General features: G+C 35.2%; 1 protein-coding gene and 1 long non-coding RNA gene across 4 annotated transcripts; both read right to left on the bottom strand.

Annotated features, from left to right (window-relative positions):
* Positions 1 to 197: 197 nt before the first annotated feature.
* On the bottom strand, positions 198 to 27590 carry gwl (serine/threonine-protein kinase greatwall). 3 transcript variants are annotated; one of them, XM_073088017.1, is made up of 13 exons: positions 27356 to 27590; positions 26996 to 27232; positions 25562 to 25810; positions 24827 to 25055; positions 9768 to 9938; positions 9294 to 9415; positions 8802 to 9001; positions 8132 to 8341; positions 7556 to 7775; positions 7121 to 7278; positions 6702 to 6826; positions 6117 to 6329; positions 198 to 261 (listed from the first exon to the last, which is right to left on the bottom strand). In XM_073088017.1, the coding sequence occupies exons 1-13, from the start codon at positions 27482 to 27484 to the stop codon at positions 215 to 217; spliced, it is 2310 nt and encodes a 769-aa protein (XP_072944118.1). In that variant the 5' UTR covers positions 27485 to 27590; the 3' UTR covers positions 198 to 214. The 3 variants fall into 3 exon arrangements, with proteins under 3 accessions (XP_072944118.1, XP_072944126.1, XP_072944134.1); XM_073088025.1 differs by having other exon boundaries at positions 9801 to 9938; positions 27356 to 27589; XM_073088033.1 differs by lacking the exons at positions 26996 to 27232; positions 27356 to 27590 and adding an exon at positions 26189 to 26556.
* LOC140753368 (uncharacterized) lies at positions 10220 to 11738 on the bottom strand. Its single transcript, XR_012103558.1, has 2 exons — positions 10850 to 11738; positions 10220 to 10726 (listed from the first exon to the last, which is right to left on the bottom strand). It is a non-coding gene; the product is annotated as an uncharacterized LOC140753368 (long non-coding RNA).
* Positions 27591 to 27994: the final 404 nt, after the last annotated feature.

The following is a 27994-nucleotide window of genomic DNA, read 5'->3' as shown; positions in this document are numbered from 1 at the left end:
AAAAACACAAATGTAGACTAACGACACAGCTTACTTTAAAAGCTATTTATCGTAAATTATTTATCGTAAGGCGAGTTAAATCTCCTAAGAATCGTGTGGCTATAATTTTACCGTTGGAATTAGGGTAGTATGGCTATAAGGGTCTTACATAAAGTTACATTCGAACGTACCACTACAATGTGGGATGAAAATTAATAATTTTTGAGATTTCGTATTACATGTCGAAATTAGATACTTGAAGCTGTTGCAGGATGTTGCGAGCTGAAATGAAATACATAAAGCGTTACAAACAATAAATTTAACTGGACAAATTTAGAAAGAAAAAATTAACAAAAACATCATGAATGAAAATATATTTATTGGAACGAAAATTTTCAAAGGTTCTTGCGGTAAAATGCGGTAATAATTGTCAGGTAAAGTTTTTGCCCCCTTCATATGACAATTTTTAATCGAAAATCAACATTTACATTGACGGCCCGCGTTGCGGAGCGGTCCCCATACCGGTCTCACGCGCAGAAGGTTCCGGGTTCGATCCCCAGCCAGACAGATGTCTAAATGATGAATTTAGGTCTCTGTTTCTGGGTCTGGGTGTTTGTGTATTTGTCTCTGTTGTGTCCATAGCGCCCACGATACAGTGACCTAGTGTGGGGCTGTGAGTGTAGAATGCGTTTATAAAGCATTTATTTCTATTTGGTTGTTTTGAATCTGTACACCTGGAACCCTCAATTAGGTACAGCAACAGTTCTATAACTGTATAGTTATAGTATAACTCTCTCTCATTAAATATAACTATACAGTTATAGAACTAGTTGTTAGAATAGTCTGATTCATAATTAGGTGTCCAAAATGTAAACAAAGGTGTTGACCTATCAAGAAAATACGTTTGAAATGGTAGTTTCTTATTTTTGTCGATATGAAAGTGATACAACAATAATAAAACAATAATCTAAATAAATTAAGATAAATTCACATTTTCTAATATTTGTATCACCTCAATTTCGTTCCATACAGTAATAATAATAAAAAACAAAGTTTATGGTAGAAAATTAAAATGTGATAATGGTAACACAATCGGAATCCAAAACATTTCTTGTGCCGTCATTTTTAAGTTTCGTAGCTGATATTATTCATTTTCGTGATTGTGATCGAAGTGGAATGTTTTCTTGTTTACATAACGCGTTTGTTAAATTGTGTATATTTGTTAAAGTTTTTGTTTCTTGTTAATTTTGACAGTGACATTTCTTTGTTTACATTTTGGACACCTAATTATGAATCAGACTATAGTTATAGTTATACTAGGTATCGCTTGTGTGCGCTCGCTGCTAAAGCAGCTCGCGAAACGGTTGTCTTCTTTAGTTTTGCGTGCAAAATTTTTTTACATTTTTTCCCCTATATTGAAGTTTTATTCATTCTGTTTGGGGCTGTTTGGAAAAGATATGAGTTAATATTTGCAAAATACCAAGAATGGTCGTGATTTTTTTGTCTATAAGCCATACATTTTAAAGACATAATAAGGAGACAAAAGCTTGAAATATTACATACAAAAATAACTATTTATAAAAATTGTTATTTCTTGTATGACAACACTAAAATATTTTTTTAACAAAATGTGTAGTCTATTAGTACATACAAACGCGTCATACATTATTTCTATATATTATATTATCTATATTAATTCTATACTTATAATAAATCTGTAGAGAGGTCAATTCTGTACAAGAAATATATTTCCAAAATAACTATCAGGGGGTATTTAGGGATCGATACTGATGTCAAGAATGCAATCATTAAAATTTTTGTCTGTCTGTCTATATAACCGTTATAGAAAAAAAAAACTACTCGACGGATTTTAACGAAACTTGATACAATTATTTTTCATACTCCTGAGCTGGTTATAGTATACTTTTCATCACGCTACAATCAATAGGAGCAGAGCAGTGCAGAAAATATACCTCTTACATTATATCCTTCTTTTGTAAATCGTATATCATATTTATCCTGTCCATCCTTTGAAAATATCCAAATATACCTAATAGATTATGGCCCTTCTTTAGTAAATCTTATATTTTACCCCTCTTTTAAAGTCACAAAAATGTTGAAGATTAATACATTTTGTATCCTTTACTTGACTACATACTACATCCACAAAGTCTGTGTCTGTTAATAAATAATTATACATTAATACGTAAGAAGAGAATCTAACATCTTACGCCCCTTCCTGCTATGTGCATGGTAGGGCTACACTCCAAAAAGAATAATCACGGGTAAAATTCATATAGGTAACTTAAGCCACAAACAATTTAACACATACAACCAATTAAACTCAAATAAATAGAATACTCCAAAACTCAAGTCATAAAAAAAATTCAAACCAGTTATTGCTTTCTCAACATACCAATAAGTTAGCTCATTAAGATTAAATCATATACATTTTTAAACGACTCATAAATTAATTCCGAAATATATACTTATAAACCCTGTAACCGATTTTTGATGTGAAACATCTATAGCCGCACGTACGAGTAAAACCGATTTCTGGCGTGGCGACGCATGCCGTGGTGAAATGAAATTTTCCTTTTCCTTTAATTTGTCACATAACATTACTTCCCAGATTTTGATCCTTATAAGCAACACTATCAGATAATGGAATAATATAGAGGGTGCATTTTTTTTTCAAAATGAACTCGTTCGATTCCCGTCTAGGGAAAAAGTTATTTTAAAAAAGTAATGATGCAGTTTTAGTTTTTATCAAAATCGGCCTCGTAACTCCTTTCAGCATTTTTCGCTAATCCTTATAGTTTCCGATTTGGCCCTGAAGGCCCGTTTTAAAAATTCACCCTGTATATACAGTCTATATGCAGTAGTGTGTACGGTGTGGCGACACGTCGCCATGCGCAATCGACTGCGATATTTAATGAAAATAAATGTTTATTCAATAAATAGTCATCATTATCTGGAAAAAAATCGTAATATTTTATTTTATCATCATGACATATTTAGTTCCTATCACAATATGTTCTTTTCTGCATATTACTTTTACAAAATAATGTCGATGTTTCACATCTGCCAGGCGTCCCGTGACGGCTCACATTTTTTTTGTATGGCAGCACTGAAATATATTTTCACCCAAATGTTCAAACCATAGATATATTATCCTACTGACGTAGGGTTCAAACTGTTAGTAGCTAACAACGCCACGTATTAGGTAATAACTTCAAAAGGAGACAACAGTTTTAAATATTACATACAAAGATGCATGCGTATAAAAAATATTATTTTGTGTACGGCACCACTGATTTTTTTTTACCACAATGTGAAATCTATTGATACCTACAAACGCATCGTACATTTTAATGTTGTCAAAATATACAACAGCTTGAAATATTTAATAGAAAATACATATGTATGAAAATTATTATTTTTTGTATGGCCACACTAAAATATTATTTTATAAAAATGTGCAGAATATTAGTACCTACAAACGCCTCATACATTCTAATGGTATCAATAGAAGGCAACAGCTTGAAATATTGCATACAAAAATACATATATATGAAAATTATTATTTTTTGTATTGCAACATTAAAATATTGTTTTACCAAAATGTGCAGTTTATTAGTACATACAAACACGTCATATATTATAGGGTTGTCAAAAATATACAACAGCTTGAAATGTGACATACTAAAATGCATATGTATGAAAATTATTATTTTTTGTATGGGAACACTGAAATATTCTTTTACCCAAATGTTAAAACTGCTAGTATCTACAAACGCCTCTTACATTGGAATGACATCAAAAGGAAACAACAGCTTGAAATATGACATACAAAAATGCACTTGTATGAAAATTATTATTTTTTATATGGCAACACTGAAATATTTTTCCAAAAATCTGTACAGTCTATGAGTACCATTAAACGCCTCATACAGAAAACTGACGTTTAGTGATGCTGGGCATGGTGGTGGTGGTCTTTAAAGGGAGACAACAGCCCGAAACACCATATACAAAAATACAAATGTATGAAAATTATTATTTTTTGTATGGCAACACTAAAATATTTTTTAATCAAAATGTGCACAATATTAGTACGTACAAACGCCTCATACATTCTAATGTTACCCATACAAGACAACAGCTTGAAATATTACATACAAAAATACATATGTATGAAAATTAATATTTTTTGTATGGCAACACTAAAATATTTTTTTACCAAAATGTGCAGTCTATTAGTACATACAAACGCGTCATACATTATAACGTTGTCAAAAATTTACAACAGCTTGAAATGTGACATACAAAAATGCACATGTTTGAAAATTATTATTTTTTGTATGGCAACACTGAAATATTTCGTTACACATTGGTACAGTCTATAACTGCCATTAAGCGCCTCATACAAAAAAATTACCTCAAATGGTGGTAACGGCCTGAAATCTTCGATAATCCTGTAGAAAATGCATTTGTATGTAAACATTTTTTTTGTATATGGCAACATTGGATTTTCGATTTTTTACATAGGGTCCATTTGAAATAAAAAATATCTTCCATACATTACTTATATGCTCTGTCTACGGTTTCCGCCCAAGTACTCAAAAAGTGAAAATCGCGAAAAAAAATTCTGTATCCCAGTGTTGCCAGTTAATTTGGATGAAAATGGTCAAATGTCATTACGACCCCCCTGACAAATACCCATGTAAAATATTTTCATTAAAAATGTTTCTCCTTCTACTTTTTACATTTTTGAATGGAAAGTTCCAAAAAAAGTATGAACAAAGAAAAAAAAACCTCAACCTGGCAACACTTCAAGTCACGCTCCACAACCGCCCCATACAAGGCGATTCGCTGAAATGTTGCCAACCTCAAAATATTTTACTTCAAAAAATGCGTTTTTTCATACATTTTACAAATTGCCTGACGAACGATCCGCCATCTGGTTAAAAAAAAAAAAAATCCGATTCGGTAAAATTGAGCATATATCCGAGAAAAAAAACGAAAAAAATCAAAAAAATATTTAAAAAAACACATCAGTGCCACCCCGCGAACACACCTCGAAAAATGAAAAATTTCAAACTAAAGTATCTCGCCGGCCATCTTGTTTTTTCAAATTTTTCTAATTTCATCGTATCAGTCGCCCTCAAATTAGCCGGAAACGATACCGATCTTGGATAGGTGCAAAATAAAAAAAAAAAGTTGCCCAATCCAGCTCGGCCGCCATCTTGAATTTTGAAAGTTTCAGATTTTTCCCATAGACACGGAGGCTAATAAAAAATTCCACTCATACATCAAACCCACCCCCCACCACTCCTTCAGGTCGAGGAAGTCGATTTTTCGTAAAACTGAAAAAAAATTCCTGCGGCCAGTGTTGCCAGTCGACATCGACGAAAATGGTCAAATGTCATTACGGCAGCCAAAAAAAATATTCCTGTGAAAAATGTTCATCAGAAATATTTCTCCTTCTACTTTTCATATTTTTGAATGAAAAGTTTGAAAAATTGTAAGAGTGGGGAGAAAAAAACTCAAACCTGGCAACACTTCGAACCGAGCCCCACGACCGCCCCGAACAAACCAAATCGCTCAAACGTTGCCAACCTCCGAATATTTCACTTCAAAAAATCCGTTTTTTCGTACATTTTACAAATCGCCTAACAGACGACCCGCCATCTTGTTGAAAAAAAAAATTAAATCCAATTTGGCAAAATCGAGGACATATCCGAGAAAATTTTAAAAAATGGCAACAAAATATTAAAAATCCCAAGAGATACGACCTCTTAAAAACACCTCGAAAATTGAAAAATTTCAAACTCAAATATCTCGGCGGCCATCTTGGTTTTTCATTTTTTTCCAATTTCATCGTAATACCCACCCGAATATTATTCGAAAAAGAAACAAACATCAGCATAAAGTCAATAAATAAAAAAGTTAAAATTTTTAAATCGGCCGCCATCTTGAATCTATGGCATCTCATATTTTTCCCTTTGCCTCGGGGGGGAGAGGAGAAAACCCGCCATAGACAACAAAGTCGCTCCTAGACGGCATCATGGAGAACGGCATGTCAGTCAGTCAGTGGTAAGTTCAGGATTATATATATATAATTTAAAACGACTTACCTTGAAAGTACCCAGTGTCGTGCAGATCGTCGGGCGCGGGCACGAAGGGCGGCGGCGCGTCCAGCTGGCGCTCCCAGGCGATGTCGCGGAACAGCGGCATGGCGCGCACGGCGGCGGCGGCGGGCCGCGCGCGCGCCTCCATCGTCAGCAGCGCCTCGATGCCGGACACCGCCTCCGGGGACAGCGCCTCCTCCGCCTCCGGCCATTCTATGTCTGGAACCATAACAAAATAAACATAAAACCTAACAACAAAGTAGACACAAAAAGTCTGATTGAAATTGAAAAGCAGACTTATTTAAAAACGCTTCAATCCCGCACCACCAAAATCGTTGACTCCAACCGTAACAAAGTATAAATTTACGTATTCAAATTTCAAATTATATATAAAAATTGGTAAAAGCGCTCTACGGCCTCCTTGACACTTCAGTAATGCTATTATGTATTGACCCCTCCAGTTTTATAAGTGCTTTTTGAGTAACTGAAACACTTAATACTTAAAATAATTGAAAACCTGACAATGATTTTAATATACTCTACTATTTAATTCATGCTTTACTTTAACATTATTTTAAACTAATTACTTACTTCTAGATAGAATATTATGAAATACTGCTTGCGGCGTTTCATCATTAAAAGGAGGCACTCCTGTCATAAATTCGTATAGGCAAACTCCTAATGCCCACCAGTCCACCGGTGGGCCATGGCCTTGCCTGAAAATTACAAATGAAAAATAAAACCATATGCTTAAAGAATGTTTAACTTCACTATTCTACTTATAAAATGGTCATCATATTATTTTAATTCTATTTTTTATGTCTTGCACAATGAATATTAAACAGACTAAATGCGATCTTTGCACAACAATAATAGAGTTTAGAGTTGACATTTCGTTTATTTTAATCATAATTTCAATCTTTTCTGTAGGTATTTTTTATGAAAATGTGTTGTTTATTAATTGCAAACTTTAAGTTCTAAGAAAAAATGTTTAACAGGCAAAAGATTACTTTAATAGCAGCTCAGGAGCCAAGTAGTCAGGAGTGCCGAGTATTCTTTGATCTGAGATTTGGTTCCCTCTTCTTACACTCTTTGGGGTTCTGTACGGCGTATGTGCTGTTGCTAAGGGCGTCTTACATAACTCTGTAGGTGATCTGCTGCCTTCTCCCTATATCGAAAAAAATCTAATCCATAAATTGCAATTACTTTCAACCTATGATTTACTTTTCATGAATTAAAAATAAAAAAATTAAAGCAGAGGAATTCAGACATTTCAAAAATCAACAAAATATACCATAGTCAATTTGTTTCGTAAATTAAAGTAAGATGCAACTTGGTAATAAGAAATAATTGTAGTTTTAGCAAATATAACATTGTTTAGCATAAAGCCCCCTTTTGTACCATTTCATAAATATAAAATACATATAATGTCTTATATACATTACCTTACTCATTCTTCTTGTTGGAAATATCTCTAAACTAGTTGATACATGTTTGCTGAAGGAAATCGATTTATCCTCTGTATTTGTACCGGGATCATCAAGTGGCAGGTTGAATCTGGTTGCCTTGTGCCTTTTCTTAGCGCCTGGCGATTTGCTATTCGATACTGGCGTCGAGAATATCACTCCTACATTGAAATGGTGGCTATCGTTTTGTGACACCCATCTGGAGGTAATAATAATTATGATTAGGTATTAAGCTTGTAAAACCTACATAATGTATTTGTCATTGGATCCATGGCTTCCACAACACAGAATAAATCCTGTGTCCTAGGGTTATGAGTGTAGAAGGCGTAATTTATTTACAAAAATATGTACTTAATATCAACTTTCTCGATATTTTGTTTTGTCTATTTTGATTTAGAGCTTATTACTATTAGAAATTATGGTGGTTGGTAAGAGCCAAAGATGTTCAACCGAAAAGACATTGTGTCTCTTGTAATTCAGCTATTATGAACCTAGGTAAAAATTAGTAAAGAGGTGATAAATAGTAATTTCTTTTTAAATAAATAAATGACGTACCTCTTTTTCAAAACGCCTTTTATAGGGTTCTTACGCCTCTCCGGCGTTGGATGTATTGACATTCGTTTCGGTGTATTCTGGGTTAGCTCCAAAGCCATAATTTCCTGTGTAAGCCCACTGTGGTTCTCCTTGGACTCCGCAAGGCTGGACACCCCGGTTGGAGTGTCCCCATCACAGTCTAAAATTCGCTTGCGTTTCTTTGCTCGAAAACTGAAATTAAATTCGGAATTAATGAACAAAATTTAGTAGCAATATGTTATTGAATGAGACAGTATGAACGTCGATATTTTTTTGGCGTTCGAACAACTACAATAAGGCACTAGAAGCCGAAGGATATGTAATTTTAAGAAATACTAGTTTTATTTGAAGAAAACACTCAGCTTCAAGGTTGTCTGGTAAAATTAGCGTGTGTGCATGTTCGCGTGTTTGTATTGAATTTGAAAATAGTACGAGTAGCGCAGTGCGGCGTGTTTTTTCACGCGCATCGGGTACCCTCTCATATACTATTTCTCAAAATAAGTTCAACACTGCTGCTATTAACCGCGCGTCGCACGCCACATGAAGCTGATGCCCAAGCGGTAGTTTTAGTGGAGCATCTTTCACGTAATCTAAAACTATTCAGTATTGTTAACAGTTTATTAGTTATTTCAGTAGTTAAATTTAAGCTTACCTTGGTATCCTTTTCAATGACTGTCCTCTACAAAGCGGAGAAGTAGAATGGTCATGCTGGGAGTCACTGAGGACAGTTGATTCCATTGAGGAGCCATTAGTACTGATGTCGGTGGATTTGTTGCTTCTAGAGTTATTGCTTGTCTTGGAGCTTTCACAAGTGTGATATGAACTTAAAGATTCAGAGCCTGAGTCTAGAGACTGAAACATTTAAGGAAAATATGTGAAAATATATAACAAGCAATTATTTTATTAATAACTAGCTGACCCGGCAAACTTTGTACCGCCTCAAAATCTATTTATCATATATATTTCATATAAAATATAGCCTATGGTACTCATAGATAATGTAGCTTTCGAATGGTGAAAGAATTTTTAAAATCGGTCCAGTAGTTCTTGAGCCTATTCATTACAACCAAACAAACAAAGTATTCCTCTTTATAATATTGGCATAGAAGTATAGACTATATCAGTAATAAACATATGTACTTACAGGTATGTCATCCAGATTAATGCTTTCGGCACTCAAAAAAGGGTGTATTCCAGAGAGTTGTGATTTTTCCTGCAGTGGTGAACTGTCTAAGCCACCGGCATTGTCAAAACCCTTCATTTTAGCTGAAACATCAATAATAAATTATTACATACCTCCTATGTGCAATTAGCATCGAGTCTTGATATAATGTCAAATGGACATTGTACTATTCTAATACAAAGATATGCATATAGATTATGAATTGAATATTATGAAGAAAATGTACACTTTTACACAGTAAAGGATGAAAGTCATATGGAATACAAAGGCTTACAGTCTTTTATATTTGATTGTAACTTTAGATAATTAGCATAGAAGGCGTACTCTTTATCAATTAAAATATCAACATTTAAGCTTAATTTTTCAATTTGAAAGTAATCTATGTGTTCCTAATATCACTAATTAATGAAATGAATATGAACTATAATTTCATACTAGTCTCTTTAAGTTCATCAAGTAGGTTCTCACAGGCATCAATGACTGAGTTGTGGGCGCTGTCGCCTCCACCAGAACCAAACGAGAGGTGTGATGTGAGGGACAACAGCTGACCGGGAGTACGCATGTTTAGACTTGGGGTCCGATTTACAAAGTCTGATATCTCCAGATCTAGAAAAAATATTCAAAATAAATAATTAACATTAATTTAATATTCTTGTGGTGAATACGTCTCGAAGACCAAAAATGTTAAACATACATCCGGCACGATGGCCAAAATGTTAGATTCGGCTCCGAGACCGAAAATATTATGAATTCCGCGGCCGTTAGAACAAATAAGGAACCGAATGTTCCTCTCTTCGATGGACAAGATGATCGTGTCCCGAAGAAGGTTAAGTGGACTGTATATACGAAAAATTAAGATGCAAAGTGCTATAGGGTCACGCACTCACCTGCTGCTGATGGGCGCAGCCTCTTGTACTAGGTATAAGGCACCTTCAACTCACCCTAAGCTCGAGCTAGCTAGTCTTACCTCGGAATGGTCTACCGGTTACCTCTACCTTCTTCCTCTTCTCACGTGGCGTCGATCTTACAGCACGTTGCACCGCGAACAATGAAGTTAACGCGAATTTAAAGGAAACGCTACGAATACGAATAGTGGCTTCTACTTCGGAGTATAACTAAAACGACAAATATGCGCGAGCGCGACCGACGACTCCGAAGCTTCTCGAACAAGTTTTATCCCGGTGGCGGCATACACCACCGCGAACGACACGACGACAACGGTACTACAACGAACTATTTCAAACTATAAATCTCTATGCTTTTAATCCTACAGATTAAAATTAATACCAACGACAGATAATTAATACGTAGAACCATAGACAAAACTGAACATACCGCCCACCTAAATACTACGTATTTACGAACACACAAACATAAAACACAAATTACTTAACCTACGACAAGAAAGAGTTAAGTTAAAACGTAACTATTCCGAAAACGACACAGATTATGAACTACGACACGAAAGATTTACGTGAAAATGTAACTAACTTAAGAAAACGACACAAATTAATAACCTACGACAAGAAAGAGTTACGTTGAAACGAAACTAATTTACGAAAACGATAAGAAATACTTCTAGATTCGCACACCACGCTCACGACAGAGAGCAACAACTGCAGAACAAATAGCTCGTTTAGGCGAGAGAATCCAAAAATCTTGCGAAAGTAAATTTTGTAGAGTTTGAGCACCAGGATGCATGGATTTCTTATGGTACTCATCGATAATAAGAAATGTTAATCTATGATTACGAGGCAAAAGAATAGGATGTCTAACGGTAAACTCTACATTAGCGTTAGCTAACCGACCGCCCACCCTCAAAATACCCGCGTCATCAACGAAAGGGGACAATTTACGCAAGGCTTTGGGTAGCGAATTAGGCGAACCTTTACTTAGACAATCCAATTCAAACGAAAACGACTCTACTTGTGGTTGCTTTATGAGCAACTCAAAAGCTTGACGTAGCTCACAAGGCTGTAATGCACCGACAAATTTATTTTTATAATTTCTCAAATTATGAGCGAAACGAAAACAAAATGACAAAACACGCTTTACTTTCGAAAGCGACGAAAAACGATTTAACAAATCGCTAACGAGATTCACCTTTTCCGGTGACAGAAGGCTAAGAATCCTTTGTTCTTCTGCGATAGAGTCTGTGTTCTGTTCTACCAATAATGAAGAAGGCCAATCATTCTCTGGCTCTACAAGCCATGAAGGGCCCTTCCACCACATGGAACAGTCAACGAGGTCAGCTGGAAGCGTACCACGAGAACCAATATCAGCAGCATTCGAACTAGAGCTCACGTGACGCCAGTGTTCAGGACCTACTCTAATCTGAATGTGGCTGACTCTATTCGCCACAAACGTTTTCCACTTGGATGGACAAGATTTAATCCAAGCCAAAGTGACAGTAGGGTCAGACCATGCGTAGAACTCTTGAACTGCATGAAATGGTTTTAAAGCCTCTACCACCGATTCCATTAAAATAGATAACAAGACAGCAGCTAAAAGTTCCAATCTTGGAATCGACAATTTTCGCAAAGGCGCGACTTTCGACTTTGCACAACAAAAATGAATGGATGTAGAGCCATCCGCCTCAACGACACGAAAGAATGTGACAGCACAATAGCCACGTTCTGAAGCGTCACAGAAGCCATGCAACTGTAACGACACGAAAGAATTTACCATACGCCGAGGAATGGTAATCGAAACTAACGACGACAATTGAGACTTAAATCGCAACCACTCGTGTGCAATGTGAGGTGGCACATTATCGTCCCATGAAACTCCCGAAGTCCAAAGAAGTTGCATAAGATATTTAGCATAAAACGTAATCGGCGCTAGAAATCCCAAAGGGTCATAAATCCGCGCAATATGGGAGAGTATGGTACGTTTGGTGCACCTAGAATCATCGGGGTTGACGACACGAAATCTAAAATCATCCGATTGCGGATGCCATAAAAGTCCCAAAATTTTTAAGGAGAGGTCTGACATCTCTTGGAAATGTTTAAATTCTTCTGAGTATAAGTCAGAAGATGGAAGATCAACGAAAAACTCACTACAATTAGATGTCCACTTTCTTAAATGGAAACCACCAGACGACAAAATTTTGGTGAGTTCCGAGCGCAATTGTAGAGCTTGCTCTACCGAGTCAGCGCCCGACACGATATCATCGACATAAATGTCTCTACTAAGAACTGTAGAAGCAGCCGGAAGTTCTTGGGTAGAGTCTTCTGCTAGTTGAGCGATCGCACGAAGAGCCTGAAACGGTGCAGATGATACGCCATAAGTGACCGTGCGAAGCCTATAGTCACGTATAGGACCGTCAGCAGATGGGCGCCACAGAATGCGTAGGTACTCGGTGTCATCTCTACAAACCAAGATCTGTCTATACATCTGTTTGACGTCACCAGTAAAAACGACAGCATGCCAACGGAACCGAATAAGTAAATCGAAAATATTAGTTTGCAGTTTAGGCCCAGCAAGTAGCGTATCATTCAAAGACAATCCATTAGCATCTCTACAACTTGCATCGAACACAGTACGAAGTGGGGTGCTAACAGAATCTGGTCGCAATACTCCGTGATGAGGGATATAATAAAACTTCCCAACGCTTGAAGTCGGGGGATCCACCTGCTCCATATGACCGGCAACCTCATACTCATTCATGAACCGAACGTAGGCATCTCTAAATTCAACATTTATATTAAGTCTTCGCTCGAGAGAGAGAAATCTTTTTAAAGCAATTTCACGGGAATGTGAGAACGATGGCTTTACTGCAGGATTCATGAATGGAAGAGGCACCACAAATCTACCATCATCGTTACGACTATAATTATTAGTGAAATAATTTTCACAGGCTTGATCCTCCTTCGAAAAGATTTTACAGACAGGAGTGCGAACCTCTTCTGTTTCCCAGAATCTTTTTAAAGTGTTATCTAATTTTATATTTGATAAATAAGAGTTATCGACGAAAAAACAATCACTCTGTTTACCATTACGACAGTTGTGTGTGTGATCTACCTCACACTCACCCATTAGAATCCAACCAAATATAGTATTTAGAGCCTTTGGTTGTCCCGGCCTCCCTCGTCTCAGACCAGGTATGAGAGATGAAGCAAATATATCCGCATTCAATAGCATGTCAATAGCCCCTGGACGAGCGAAGTCTGGATCAGCCAAAGGTAAATTCCTAATATGTGACCAACCACAAAAATCAACAAAATGTGCAGGTTGGTCACTACATATCGACGACAAAACAAAAGCTTCAAACTTAAAATCGATTTTATTTGAGTTATAGGATTTTATTTCACAACATAGTGAACCACGAGACTCAGCAACAGAAGATCCGATTCCATTTATTGATTGTTTAGTGTTTTTAATACATAACCCGAGGCGCTTTGCACATGGTACCGAAATAAAGTTGCAAGCGCTTGCACAATCCAACAACACCCTTACAGGTTGAAAGTTTCCCCAACTATCTTTTATAAGAACCTTAGCTGTAGAAAACAAGATTGTACTTTTACCACCGACAGAAGTTAAAACAATATTACTCAGTTGTGCATTATTATTAATGGAACTAACAACTTCAGTATCAGGTTGGGAATTGCTATCAGCGGACGGTGTAACCGATTTTTTAAAATGTAACAATGTGTTATGTGAACACCCACATACACCACAACTTATAGGGACTCGACAAGTTTTTACCCTATGAGTTTTCGAAAAGCAGCGGATACAAAGATTTTTATTTTTAATAAATTTAAATCGAGAATCTATATCTAAATTTAGAAAATTCTTACATGATGAAAGACTATGTTGGCCAGTACAAAAGTCACAAGTCACTCCCGACACGACAAATGAGGATTTGGACTTTTTAAAGTTACTTGGTTTCGGTTCTTTTGATATTCCTACATTACTTAATATTGGGTTCGGAGTTACCTCACTTAATGCCCTAACTTGTTTCTCAACAAAATCCTGAACTTGAGTGAACTCTGGTATCTCATCTGAATTAAATTCTAATTGAAATGATTCTTTTGTGGCCCGATCTAATTTTGACCAAAATAAATGGAACAACATGAAGTTCTTATCTGGTAATCCAAACTTTTCCAAAACACTTAAATTCTCCACAAAAGTTCTATGAACACGCTCAAGTTCTACAGCTGATTTTGTTTTCACTGGCTCACATGACAACAACTTTTGATAATAGGAGGCCATTATATAGCGCTTCTTATTATAATATTTATTAAGTGTATCATACGCGTCTATATAATTTTCATCCGTGAGTGGAAAGTTCCTGATTAAATCATACGCTTTATTTTCGACACAAGTTAACAAGTAATGTAACTTTTCCACATTAGGAATATTTCTATTATGGATCAACGACTCAAATAATTGTTTAAAAGATAACCAATTTTCTAGCTTACCATCGAATGGCTTAATGTTAATTTTAGGCAGCTTAGCAAAACCCGAAACTACTTCTTGTTTAATCTGACGGTCACTATTTAAATGCCGCAGACGGGCCAAAACACTTCTAAATTTTGTATCAAATGATGCAGTTACACCAATTTCAGACTGGCGTTGGGCAGCACTTAATGAACGCAATAAATTTATTTGCGCTTTATGGAATTCATTTGTAAGTTCCCTAAGGTCCTCCTCAACGCAGCCTGTCATATCCGATTCCGCTATATACTCCAATCGCATCATACTGTAATCCCGGGCAATCCTATTAACGTCCCCATCACTTGCGCCACTTTCGTTGCTCCCAGTAGACATTGTCATTAATTGATATCTGGAGGCACGGCAGTGCCTCCGCCAAGTCGAGCCAAAAGAAGCGGCACGGCCGTACCATACTTTTCCCGAAGCAATTCGGCCCATTTTTGACCCCCTGTAACTTCGTTGCATATGAAGCTAGAAGCCTGAATTTTCAGGAGCCAAGCAAGCATTGTATAGACACGGTGTATTACCAATTTCATTTAATTTGAACCAGTAGTTTAAGAATTACAAGTAGTCAAAGTTCGTAATTTTGTCACTCACTGACTGACCGATCATCAAAATGTTAAGGCACTTCTAGCAGACATAGAAGGTTAAGATTGAGAATACAATTAGTGTTTAGTATATAACTCACGGAAAAACTATAATATGTATTTTGCAATTTCTTTCCGGTTATCTAGATACACCAACTACATAAAATAACTTTGTATCCTATATAAGTATATAGGATTACAAAGTTACATTTGCAGTTAATGAATCTGTGTTCCTGTCCGCGAAATGTACGAGTAGTAGGGGAGCCCATGATGCTTAATGGGAAGAAACTCGAGCGTCGTTTGGACCTATACGATTGTATAGATTACACTTTAGTGAGTGAAGAAAAGTTTGTATGATATTTTTCGATTCACGGTGGGAATAGCTTCTAGAGGATTCGAAAGATGTAAAAAAATGAGTCAGACGGACATACTCAAGGCGCAGCAGAAATATGTTTATCTGCTGGTTTGCAGCCATACGAGAAGTAAAAATGGAGAAAAATAATTACACCAGTGCATTTGATTTTCAAAAGGGGATATTAAGTTACCACAGATGAGTCGCCCATTCGAAAGACTGACGATTCGATTCGAAAGACTGTCAGTGTCACTCTTTGAAAATGCAAAAAAAAAAAATCGTTATCTTGACACACTCGAGGGCGTAAGATTATTATACAGGAAATTCCAGCTGATGTTTTACTTCTCATAACCCTTCATCTGACGATTTAGTGGAGGGGTCTTTTTATACCGACGATTTGAAAAAAAAATGTATTTTCCATAAAATTTGCCTTTTCCTTTAGCTTGTTATACACCATTACTTTCCAGGGATTCATGCTAATAAGTGACTCTATAAGTAACGATTTTTTTGCAACCTTATTACTCCCTAACGCCACCCTCAAATCGTCAGATTGTTATAAATTTATTGTTTTCAGCATGTAATTAAGCTACTATAGATTTCACGATATTTTCCCCGTGCGAACCCCCCAAATGGATTGTTTAAGATACTCTATAGGATGTAAGGTATTTCCCATATCTTAATCTGCCGCGTTCGAGTCACTCTCGAAATCCCCTCTTGGGCTCCCCTACTATTATTGGCGACGTCAATTGTTTTTATTCTCAAGACAAAAGAAGTTTTCAATTCCAACTTTAATTTAACTTCAATACAATGGGTGGTTCAATATAATGGGTGAAGTGCGAATCGAACTCGTACACTGAGGGTTCCGTACCAAAAAAAACATGTGTTTTTTATATTTACTAATTGATATTATAGCAGCCATAGAATGCATTGTGAAAATGTCAACTGTAACATCTATTACGGTTCAATAGATAAAGTGAAAAACGCCAAAAAATAGCAGGTCCTTATATGTTTGTCCCTGTAGTTCCTGGACTAAAATAGGGCTACGATATCCCCTGCCTGTCGTAAGAGGCGACTAAAAGGGGCTTCCGGAGTTGGGCGTGGCACGAGTGGGAGCTCGAACCGTCCTATAAGTGTCCCCGGGAAGGACGGCGGTATGTGTGGTCGCATACCGTCGTGAACACCGGATAGTTTGGGAGGAGCGAAAACTGCTCCCCCAGGGCAGAGCTCCATCGGGGCATCGCGCTTGGAGGACTTCGGTTGCGTTTCGTCGGAGTTCCCGGAGTTCTCCAACAAACATTGAGGACGGCCACCGGGGGGTTTTAGTGCGGTAAAAGTCCCACATAACCCCGCGTCACTTCCACGTCATCGGTCACGGTACCTTTTGAAGATTTCCTCCTTATAAAGAAAAAAAAACTCTCTTTATTTGAAAGTTTTTATTTTTATTTTTAGTACTTGTTGTTAAAGTGGCCATCATTATACATATTCCGTATAAAAATTAAGTTTCTATCTATTAAGGTTTCAGAAATAGAGCTCTATGTCAGACAGACAAACGGACAGCTTAGTAATAGGTTCCGTTTTTACCCTTTAGGTACGGAATCCTAAAAAGTAATATAATATCAAAAACATTCCGAATTTCTGACAAATGTCATGAGAATAAAACTATATGTTGCGGCTAATGTGCCTAATCAGTTAAAACGCAGATTAGCTTGCCCATTACATTTGTATTAAAGTACAAAACGAAGATTGTATCAATTTTCAACCCTTGACGTCGTTTCGTGCATGCCATGATGCGTCGTCGTGTCATGAATTTACGACAAACATTGCATATTTTCAAGAAACAATATCGTTTTGCGGCATGATGTCGCTATGTATCACGATACGTCGTTATGTCGTAAAAAGGCATATGTTTTAGCCCTAAGAACAAGTCTGAAAAGATGTTTCGAATTTTACTACATAGTTAATCTGCATATTATTATCTTCTAGCTAATCTTGAGACTAACTAGTTAATGTGTATGCTAACGTATTCTGCAATCTAACGGTAACATACACAAAATACAATAACTGTCGTGAGGTAAAGCAACTGTCACCGTATTATAAAATAATAATAAGTTTGTTTCCAAGGAAACAAATGTTTAGGCAAATTTCGCCCTTGTTGCGCTAAAATAAATGTCTGTATGAAAATAAGCATACATAATTATAAAATTTTACAAAGTTCACAATGTAAAATCCTTAATAACTTTTAAACGGATTACCCTAATTACACAATTCCTTTTGCCCTATCCGTTTTAGACCTAAACCTACCAAATAGCATTAAAGACAAACCAATATCTAAAATCATACAAAAAATCATGTTTTCAACTTACGTAATATTTGAAAAAAAAATACACCCTCTATATTATTCCACTACCTCATAGTGTTGCTTATAAGGATAAAATTCTTGAAAGTAATGATAAATGACAAAGTAAAGGAAAAGCCTCATTTTTAAGAAAATTCAATTTTTTTCATAATTTGGCAGTTAAGTTACCGCCATTCATTAATTTAAACATTTCGCATATTAACAATTTTTTGGCCTTATGTTTTAAATCATTCGAAAGCGGACGTTTTGTTCTCCAAGTATTTATATTTTTATGTTCGACTTAGTTAAGGTTATTTTTAGGACCATTATATTAGATTTCTAAATTGCTGTGCGTTTGTAACTTGCTATGCGTATGCAGAGTTTACATACAGATGTAAAGTTGACAATTTGCGAGAATGACTTTTTCGAGTCAAATCCGAGTGATTACTTAACAAAGAGATATTGAAAATCATATTCAACGTTATTACGAAGTTGTAAACAACGAAAAATAAGAATTTTCCAATTAATCAGTTTTCTATTTTTATTAAAAAATAAATCCTCGGCGGGAACTTAGTTGCCAACCTATTACTTTCTCATACTAAGCCGTAAATCATGGCCATAACATCGAAGAATTAGTTGATTAACCAACAAATTCTTCAATTTTATGACTTATGTATAGTCCTAAAGAATTATACATAAGTCATATGATATGTATAATCCTTAAGGATTAGTATGCCAAGGTATGAATATATATGTATTTTCTTCAAAATTTTCCTTTTACTTTAATTTGTCACATAACATTACTTTCCAGAATTTTATCCTTATACGCGACACTATCATATAATGGAATAATATAGAGGGTGTATTTTTTAAAAACTGAACTCGTTCGATTCCCGGCTAAGGAAAAAGATATTTTAAAAACTAATGATGCAGTTATAGTTTTTATCCAAATCGGCCTCGTAACCCCTTTCAGCACTTTTCGCTAATGCACTTTTCGATATTGTTCGGTGAAAAATATGGTCTAGCTGAAAATATGTATTATGAATATACTTTGCAAGTAATAATTTTAAAAATAACTACAGGTTGAATGCAGAAGACAAATACAGACTAATAATTTAAGTATGATTTCGTTATTGGTGAGTAAACTTACTGAAAAAGGATTTACTGTTAATTTCCGGATAAACGGTTGCACTATTAGTAACTCTATAGATAATATCATCGCAACTGGCCACAACGTACATGGTATACATAAATTTAAACAATTTGTCAAATCACCGATATGTAATTTGACAATGTCAAATAAATATTGGCATAGAAGACTAGCCCGTACTAATCCGGAATATATGCGAATTTTAAAGAATATTGTGACTCGTCTTGATGATGTGAACATTACGACGGATATGTCGACTAGTAAGAAACCATTTCCAAAACTCTGAACGTGGGCGAACGATATGCTGGAGATCGTATATACAGGTTTATGTGGTTCCATGGAAGCTACTTCATTCAACGGTTCAAGGTACATGTTATTATTTATCGACGAATATACTCGAATGACACATGTTAATTTTCTCAAACATAAGAGTGAGACTTTACGAAATTTAAAAAATATAAAGTTCGCGTTGAAAAGGCAACTAGCAAGTCGAACAAGTGTATGAGATCAGATGGTGGAACGAAGTTTTGTAATAGAGCTTACGATATTTTTTGTCAACAAATGAAATTCTACATCAGAAGGCGATATATAGTATATACCACCAAACAGAATGGTATGGTTGAGAGAGCTAACAGAACTATTATCGAAAAATCGAGAAGTCTATTATAAATTGAAGCGAATTTGAGCAAGAGCGTTAAATACTGTGATTTATATCAAAAACCGGAGTCCGACGAAGGCAGTGAAAGACCGCGTTCCACTACAAAAATGGTCTGGGAAACGAGTAGATGTTACCCATTTATGCTTATTTGGATGTGCAGCGTATACTCTTATACCAAACAGAAAAGACGAAAATTGGATGCAAAGTCAATACCAATGATTTTTGTCGGATATTCATAAGAAGATATCGATTATTTAATACGAAGACACGTGAAATCACAATCAGTCGAGTTGTTAAGTTTTTAGACGATGTTTTTCTTGAGGATAACGGGAGTAATTCCAGTTGTCAAAATATTAACTTTTTCGATTTAATTTATTGTCATGATCGAATGAAAGTGATGATGAATGAAGAGAGTGCATGACTGATGCGGGTGTTACAGGTGATATAGGTGTACGTTTGCCTGTGGTTACAGATACAAGTGAAGTAAGTAATATGACTAATGCTATGACGGGTGTAAGCGAGTCTGAAGTAATGGAACGTGAATCTGTTGATATAAGTAATGATAGTAATAGGCGTTATCCTGTTAGAGAGAGGAAATAAACTAAATTTTACAACTTTTTAACATGTGATTTAATTTCAGAGAGTGGTCCTGTAACGGCCTGAGTGTAGGCCTGATCGTAATTTGTGCTAAAATAAAATCAAACTTGAATTCTTGTTGGACCTCCGCGTGATAACATGCTTATAGATGACTGAGTGATTATTTGAGACTAAAAACAATGTATTTTAAAATTATTGCAAGCGTTTGGTATGTCCGTTTGTAAGTCCGTGTCAACTTCAATGGAGGTTGATTTGAAATAAACAAAAGGTAACTCAGATAGTAACAGTAGTCTACCGTGTCAGAGTTTAGAGATTCAACTATTTAGCCAGTTCCACGAAACAGTTATGTTTGGTAGTATTTTTGTAGAGTTTTGTTATAGGTGGGTAATATAGATAAAGGGGGCGTATTGTAAGAACCTTTTTAATATAAATTGTAATCTATATTACTGGTTGTGTATAAAATGATATTGTTCGGTGACTCAAGATTAAAATAGAACTTAATAAAAACGTGGTCTAGCGGAAAATATGTTTTATTAATATACTCTTCAAATAATAATTCTTACAATAACTACAAATATTGCCTACAAAAAAGAACGCTCATTCTCGTAAGACAGTGAGGGGGCTTTAAAAAAATCTGTTGTTGACATTCAAGTAATAGAAAATTCCGGAAAGGAAAAAAAGTAGGCATACCTACAAAAAGGAATGAGATGCCATCAAAAACACTGCTTGTAAAAAAATCCAAGCCTCGCCATTCAGCTCTTCCACCGTAAAAAGTCGTAAGATCCATGGAATCCAAGTCGGCTGATTCATACAGACTCTACTTAAGAGACCTTCCGTCTTAAGGTATTATCTCACTATCTAACCTAACAACATCTCATGGGACCATATCAATATTAAAAATATTTTATGTTTCAAATAAATAGATTGGACTTGGCAATCGTAGTAATGTTACTCGTGTGCTGCGATATGATGCGATTAAAACACAATGTGAACTGTTTGTGGTATCACCGCTTCCAGCAGCACCACCGCTAGATCAATTTTTGCGTCTGAAGCGCTGCTATGTTCTAGTTTCAAGAGTGCGGTAAGGAAGATATACTTTTCCGAGGCGTTCCAGCTTAGTCTGCTTCCTCTATATTATAAAAAAATAATGTATATCACAAGTATATTAAATTAAATTATTTTGTTTAGTACGATTGCCAAAACCAATCTATTTATTTGAAACATAAAATATTTTTAATATTGATATGGTCCCATGAGATGTTGTTAGGTTAGATAGTGAGATAATACCTTAAGACGGAAGGTCTCTTAAGTAGAGTCTGTATGAATCAGCCGACTTGGATTCCATGGATCTTACGACTTTTTACGGTGGAAGAGCTGAATGGCGAGGCTTGGATTTTTTTACAAGCAGTGTTTTTGATGGCATAAGTTTATAAACTTAACGAAATCGACAACAATAGCAAATAATTGCAATGTCACTGACAGCTGACTTCGACACTATAATACGTCAAAGTCTAATACAATTTGACAGTATTGACAATATGACCAACGACAAATAAATATGGCGCAATGCAATACTGACAACCAACGACTATTAATAAAAATAGCGCAAAGATGGCGGGACCTAAGTACAACTAACAAAGTGATGAGGTGTAAAGAATCACACCCACCCTCAACATAAAATGTTAATCGACAAAACGAAAATTACGAAATTTTATAGAAATGCAATACAAAATAGCAAATCTAATACGAAATACGACACGAAACGACAAATTTAGAAGCCACTTTACGTAAATGTTCGTTCCTTTAGCGAAATACGACACGATAAAATTAATTTCAATGTTCGTTATGTTCGGTCGACGGAAAATAGCAAAAATGGTGTTTAGGACGATGGAACAATTAAGATCCGCCGAAGTGACCAAAAATGTGGTGAATACGTCTCGAAGACCAAAAATGTTAAACATACATCCGGCACGATGGCCAAAATGTTAGATTCGGCTCCGAGACCGAAAATATTATGAATTCCGCGGCCGTTAGAACAAATAAGGAACCGAATGTTCCTCTCTTCGATGGACAAGATGATCGTGTCCCGAAGAAGGTTAAGTGGACTGTATATACGAAAAATTAAGATGCAAAGTGCTATAGGGTCACGCACTCACCTGCTGCTGATGGGCGCAGCCTCTTGTACTAGGTATAAGGCACCTTCAACTCACCCTAAGCTCGAGCTAGCTAGTCTTACCTCGGAATGGTCTACCGGTTACCTCTACCTTCTTCCTCTTCTCACGTGGCGTCGATCTTACAGCACGTTGCACCGCGAACAATGAAGTTAACGCGAATTTAAAGGAAACGCTACGAATACGAATAGTGGCTTCTACTTCGGAGTATAACTAAAACGACAAATATGCGCGAGCGCGACCGACGACTCCGAAGCTTCTCGAACAAGTTTTATCCCGGTGGCGGCATACACCACCGCGAACGACACGACGACAACGGTACTACAACGAACTATTTCAAACTATAAATCTCTATGCTTTTAATCCTACAGATTAAAATTAATACCAACGACAGATAATTAATACGTAGAACCATAGACAAAACTGAACAATTCTGATTTGATAATTTCAGTCTTATTAAGATTTTGGTAATAGGTTTTTTTTTGAGTGTGACATGGTTGTATGTTATGAAATATACTATCTAGTACAGGATCCCTAGTATAGTTTTCATCATTTATTAATAACAAGCTGATTTTTCGTGAGTAGCTTCGTTTCGACAAGACGCCCAACATTTTTCCTTACAGCAATGTTGGTAAATGGTAGCTTGATGGGGCAGCAAGGATAAAATATGTTGACCGGACGAATTCTAAAAATTTATTACTAACCAAATTTTTCTTTGTTAATTATCAAGATAATTATTTAAATAACGTGAAAAAATATTTGTCCTACAAAATATAAGGTTTTTATTAAGGCGTCCCCCCTCTCCAACATGTATCATAAACAAGGCCATGAAAAATAATTACTAACCAGCTGATTTTTTTTTATTGGCTGTCTACCATTTACATAGTCTACCATGCACATTGTCCTACAAATTACATGGTATGTCATCTCGGACCTACACTTAAAAGTTGTAGTACTAATACTTAATGTAAAAATAATTAGTATCAAGCTGAGTGTTCCAGAATAGCTTCGTTTCAATGAGACGCCCAACAAATTCTCGTACGAAAGTTCTCGATTGTGGTTTATAACTAAAATAATAGGGATGAAATATGTTGATTTGACGAATCAAAAAAAAATATTACTAACCGAATTTTTTTTTATTAATTATCGAGACAATTATCTAAATAACGTGAAAAAATATTTGTCCTACAAAATATAAGGTTTTTTTTAAGGCGTCCCCCCTCTCCAACATGTATCATAAACAAGGTCATGAAAAATAATTACTAACCAGCTGATTTTTTTTTTATTAGCTGTCTAACATTTACACAGCTTACTACCCACATTGTCCTACAAATTGCGAAGTACGTTATTCCAGTCCGCCAGTTTTATAGTTTATTTATATTATATTATAGTTAAATTACAAATCTTGTAGGATTAATAAAAGTTACCCTTTTTTTTGTAGGACATTGTTTTATTTAGATAAAAATTATATTATCCTATCACGTGATACCTTTGTCCTACAGTTACTAATAAAAAAAATAATCCTGCGGAATTAACATCTTTTCAGCGTAGGTCCGAGATGACATACCATGTAATTTGTAGGACAATGTGCATGGTAGACTATGTAAATGGTAGACAGCCAATAAAAAAAAAATCAGCTGGTTAGTAATTATTTTTCATGGCCTTGTTTATGATACATGTTGGAGAGGGGGGACGCCTTAATAAAAACCTTATATTTTGTAGGACAAATATTTTTTTCACGTTATTTAAATAATTATCTTGATAATTAACAAAGAAAAATTTGGTTAGTAATAAATTTTTAGAATTCGTCCGGTCAACATATTTTATCCTTGCTGCCCCATCAAGCTACCATTTACCAACATTGCTGTAAGGAAAAATGTTGGGCGTCTTGTCGAAACGAAGCTACTCACGAAAAATCAGCTTGTTATTAATAAATGATGAAAACTATACTAGGGATCCTGTACCAATCATGGCATTGTTTAACAATAGACAAACTTAATAAATGATGAAAATAAAAATAAATCATCAAATAAAAATTCAGAACATTGTATAGTTGAATCAACCAGTGTTATTTTCAAACATCCATAAGTCTTAAAAGTCACTCTTAGGTTTACCCAAAAGCTTTCTACAGGAACACAAATCCACAATGATCCACTAGGCATTCCTGTATCAATAAATGTTTGATGTTATAATGCTAATGTACATTACCTCTATGTATTTCAATCTTAGATAGCCCAAAATCAGTTAGTTTTACATGGCCTGTCTTCGAAATAAGCATATTATCTGGTTTCAGATCTCTATGGACAATGTTGTGTTTGTGCAAGTAGTCCAATGCTAGAGTTACTTCTGCAATGTAGAAAACAGCCATTGGTTCTTCTAGAAATCCATAAGCTCCTAATAGTGATTTTAAATCACCCCCTACCATATACTCCATCACCTGAAAATGTTAATAAAGTACACATGTAATATTACTACTAGACTATATTTATATTTCTATAGTTAAATTTTTATTGGATAAATATTGTGTGGTAACTGACCTATGATTTCCAATCACAGGAGACAGTAAATAACATCATATTTGAAATATATTTCAGTGTGGTCATAATAAAACCAATAAATAAAAAGTAAGTAGGATATAATTATAAATGTAAAGTTCTAGCCCTATTACAGGACATGGTTAGTGAAATAATGGAACTAAACATTTTTAAGTCATATAGAAAAGTTATTAAATGACCATCTGTTTCATCGGGGGTTTTCTAAAAGAGAGAGTCATCATTGTAACTTCTTGTGGTTGTGTCTATTGAGAGTGCATTAGAAGACTAACTTCAAAAAATTTACTTTCCATCTGATATTGATCCATTTAATGTATTCTTCTCTAGACAGCCACCACACAGCATGAAACTAAGTGAACACAATAAATGTAATGTATAAAATATATCTTACCAAATATACAGATGATGCTGACTGCAGAGAATAAAATAAGTGCACGCAAAATGGACTCCTGGAGAGAGCGAGAGCATTCCTCTCTGTCACCACTTGGGTGACCATGTTCTTGTTGATCATGTCAGACTTTTTCATTACTTTTATTGCATACATTAGCTCTTCATTATTCTTCTTGTGTGCCAGAAACACTTTCCCAAATGCCCCACGGCTTATTGGCTTTATAATTGTGAAATCATTTATGTCTGGTGCCTGTAACAAGAAATTATATGTTGATATACATCTTACATTCAGTGTCACTTAACTGTAAATAATAGTACATTGGAAATCTCCACTTTATTCTAGAGAGATTCTTTTGCTTAGTAAATTCCTCATGATTGAGGATCGCAACCATAAGGGAGTCCAAGATTGCATTGTCATGAGTGCCCTGGGTAAGATTTCATATACGCGTTCCCGAAGACTTTTATTACAAAGACAAAATATATGTGACTACTATAATATTAACACATGGTGTTTTTGTTGTATCTACGACGAGTTGTTTATCTTTTGAGGTAAGCAAAATAGGCTGCCCTCAAGATACCCAGGATAAAAGATAAATAAAAAGTAAGCAAAAACAGAACGTAAAAATACCTTGTTAGCGACAACTTCTGGGTTGTTTGCATTAATTTTGTCCAAAATTGTATGACAGATTGAATCATCTTCCGTTTTTGAATCATTGGAGGTCATTATAATGGTAAGAATTTAATTTTAAAAGGGATTTTATCCGAATTAACGCAGCTGCATTTAAGAAAGAAGGGATACAGCGGGTGTCATTTGCACTTTGAATAAATAGATGAACTAAACTCTCTTCAACAATCTATTCGCACTGATTTCGATAAAAGTAATCAATTAAAGGCAGGAAATAACTTATTACTCGGCAGCTATGAATTTGTGATTCAAATAAACCGTCTTTAGCCAATACATTAGTTTGAACTTTGAATTTGTCAAAAGTGACAATTGTTTGACAATAACTTTTTTTTTATCACAGTCAATATAGAAACGTGCTTGTACAGATAACACAGAAGATGATTTTCCAGACCTACAAAGCGTATAAATTTAACAGATAATCTGTTACAATACCACACAAATATTACACACATTATACAAAAAATATTTTTTTACAAATTAAGTATAAGTATAAGAATAGTCAAATAGATTTTAAACATAATATATTTTTGAAGCATTAACCTACAAAAACGAAAAAATACAATAAAACAAAGGTTATTCTCCAATCCTGCATGATGTAACATAGTTGTTAAATGCTTGCACTACTGTAGAACACACCAATGGTTGATGAGGATTAGCTTCGTAACACTGTAAAATCTGCAATTTCATTTATTTTACATTTTTTATTTGGAACGTGCAGAAAGTTTTTACAGCTAATAATTTGGTTCTCACCTTTGCTCTCCAGTCAAAACATGGCTTCATTTTTTGCAGTTTATCCTGAGTCACAGTAGAAGTTTGAAGTAAATTATTATTTTCGTTAATGGTTTTCTCAAATTCGCTTTCTATTATTTTATTAATTAATTGATGCTCATGCTTTAGGTAGTCAATTCTTTGTACCCAGTACTCGCGGTTCTCATCATTATCAGTAGGTCTGTTGGTATCTTTATAATGAACATCATTACTATTATCCTGTTAAAATGAAAAAAAGAACATCACGCAACACATTTAACAGCATGTTACTTATTTCTTACATTGTGTTAATTTCTAATAATTTTATCTTTTAATATTTGAATCTTATTAACGTTCACTTACTGTCTGTAAGTCGTCTGCATTAATAATAGAATCATCTTCAAATGGTTGTTGGATAGCTACTGCTGAATTAATAGCAAAAGTGTTATCAATGCTAATACGTCGCGTGTCCTTGCTAGATTTGCTCCCCATTTTGGTAAAATATTATAAATTTGTACTTAAAATCCAATTTATTTGATGATCTGCCATGCCAAATATATTATTTTTGTTTGTCAACTAACTTTTTTGTGTCGTACTTTTTGTAAGCCAGACAGTTTTAAATTGTACTTTTGGGGTATTCTATATGGTATGGTGAATGTGGTACTGAGTTTAATATACTTGATGAAAGATCCTTGAAAGTGGTAAAAATCAAAGATTTAAATTTATGAAACGGGGTTGGTTTTAAAAATCATTCTGGCATTATGCTGAAGTCAGACTGCGATTTTTTTATATTCCTTTAAGTTTTGTTATAGTCTTAACTTCCTGTATAGGTTACTATACTGTTTGGTGTTAGCCTCTTAGTACATAAAAGTTATTCTCCACGTACCTATATTCTGTATCTACTCTATAATTTTATTCTTTCGCCTTCGCGATTTTTGATTCCTGTATAGGTTAGTAGGTTACTATACTCTTTGTTCAAGACTAGCGATTTGATTTTTTAAA

This window comes from Epargyreus clarus, unplaced genomic scaffold (assembly GCF_041222505.1).
Source record: "Epargyreus clarus isolate Ecla_fem2 unplaced genomic scaffold, WU_Ecla_fem_2.2 ptg000003l, whole genome shotgun sequence".
In the NCBI taxonomy this organism is placed as follows: domain Eukaryota; kingdom Metazoa; phylum Arthropoda; class Insecta; order Lepidoptera; family Hesperiidae; genus Epargyreus; species Epargyreus clarus.
The sequence above is the reverse complement of the archived record's forward strand: the minus strand, read 5'-3'. Positions and strand labels throughout refer to the sequence as shown.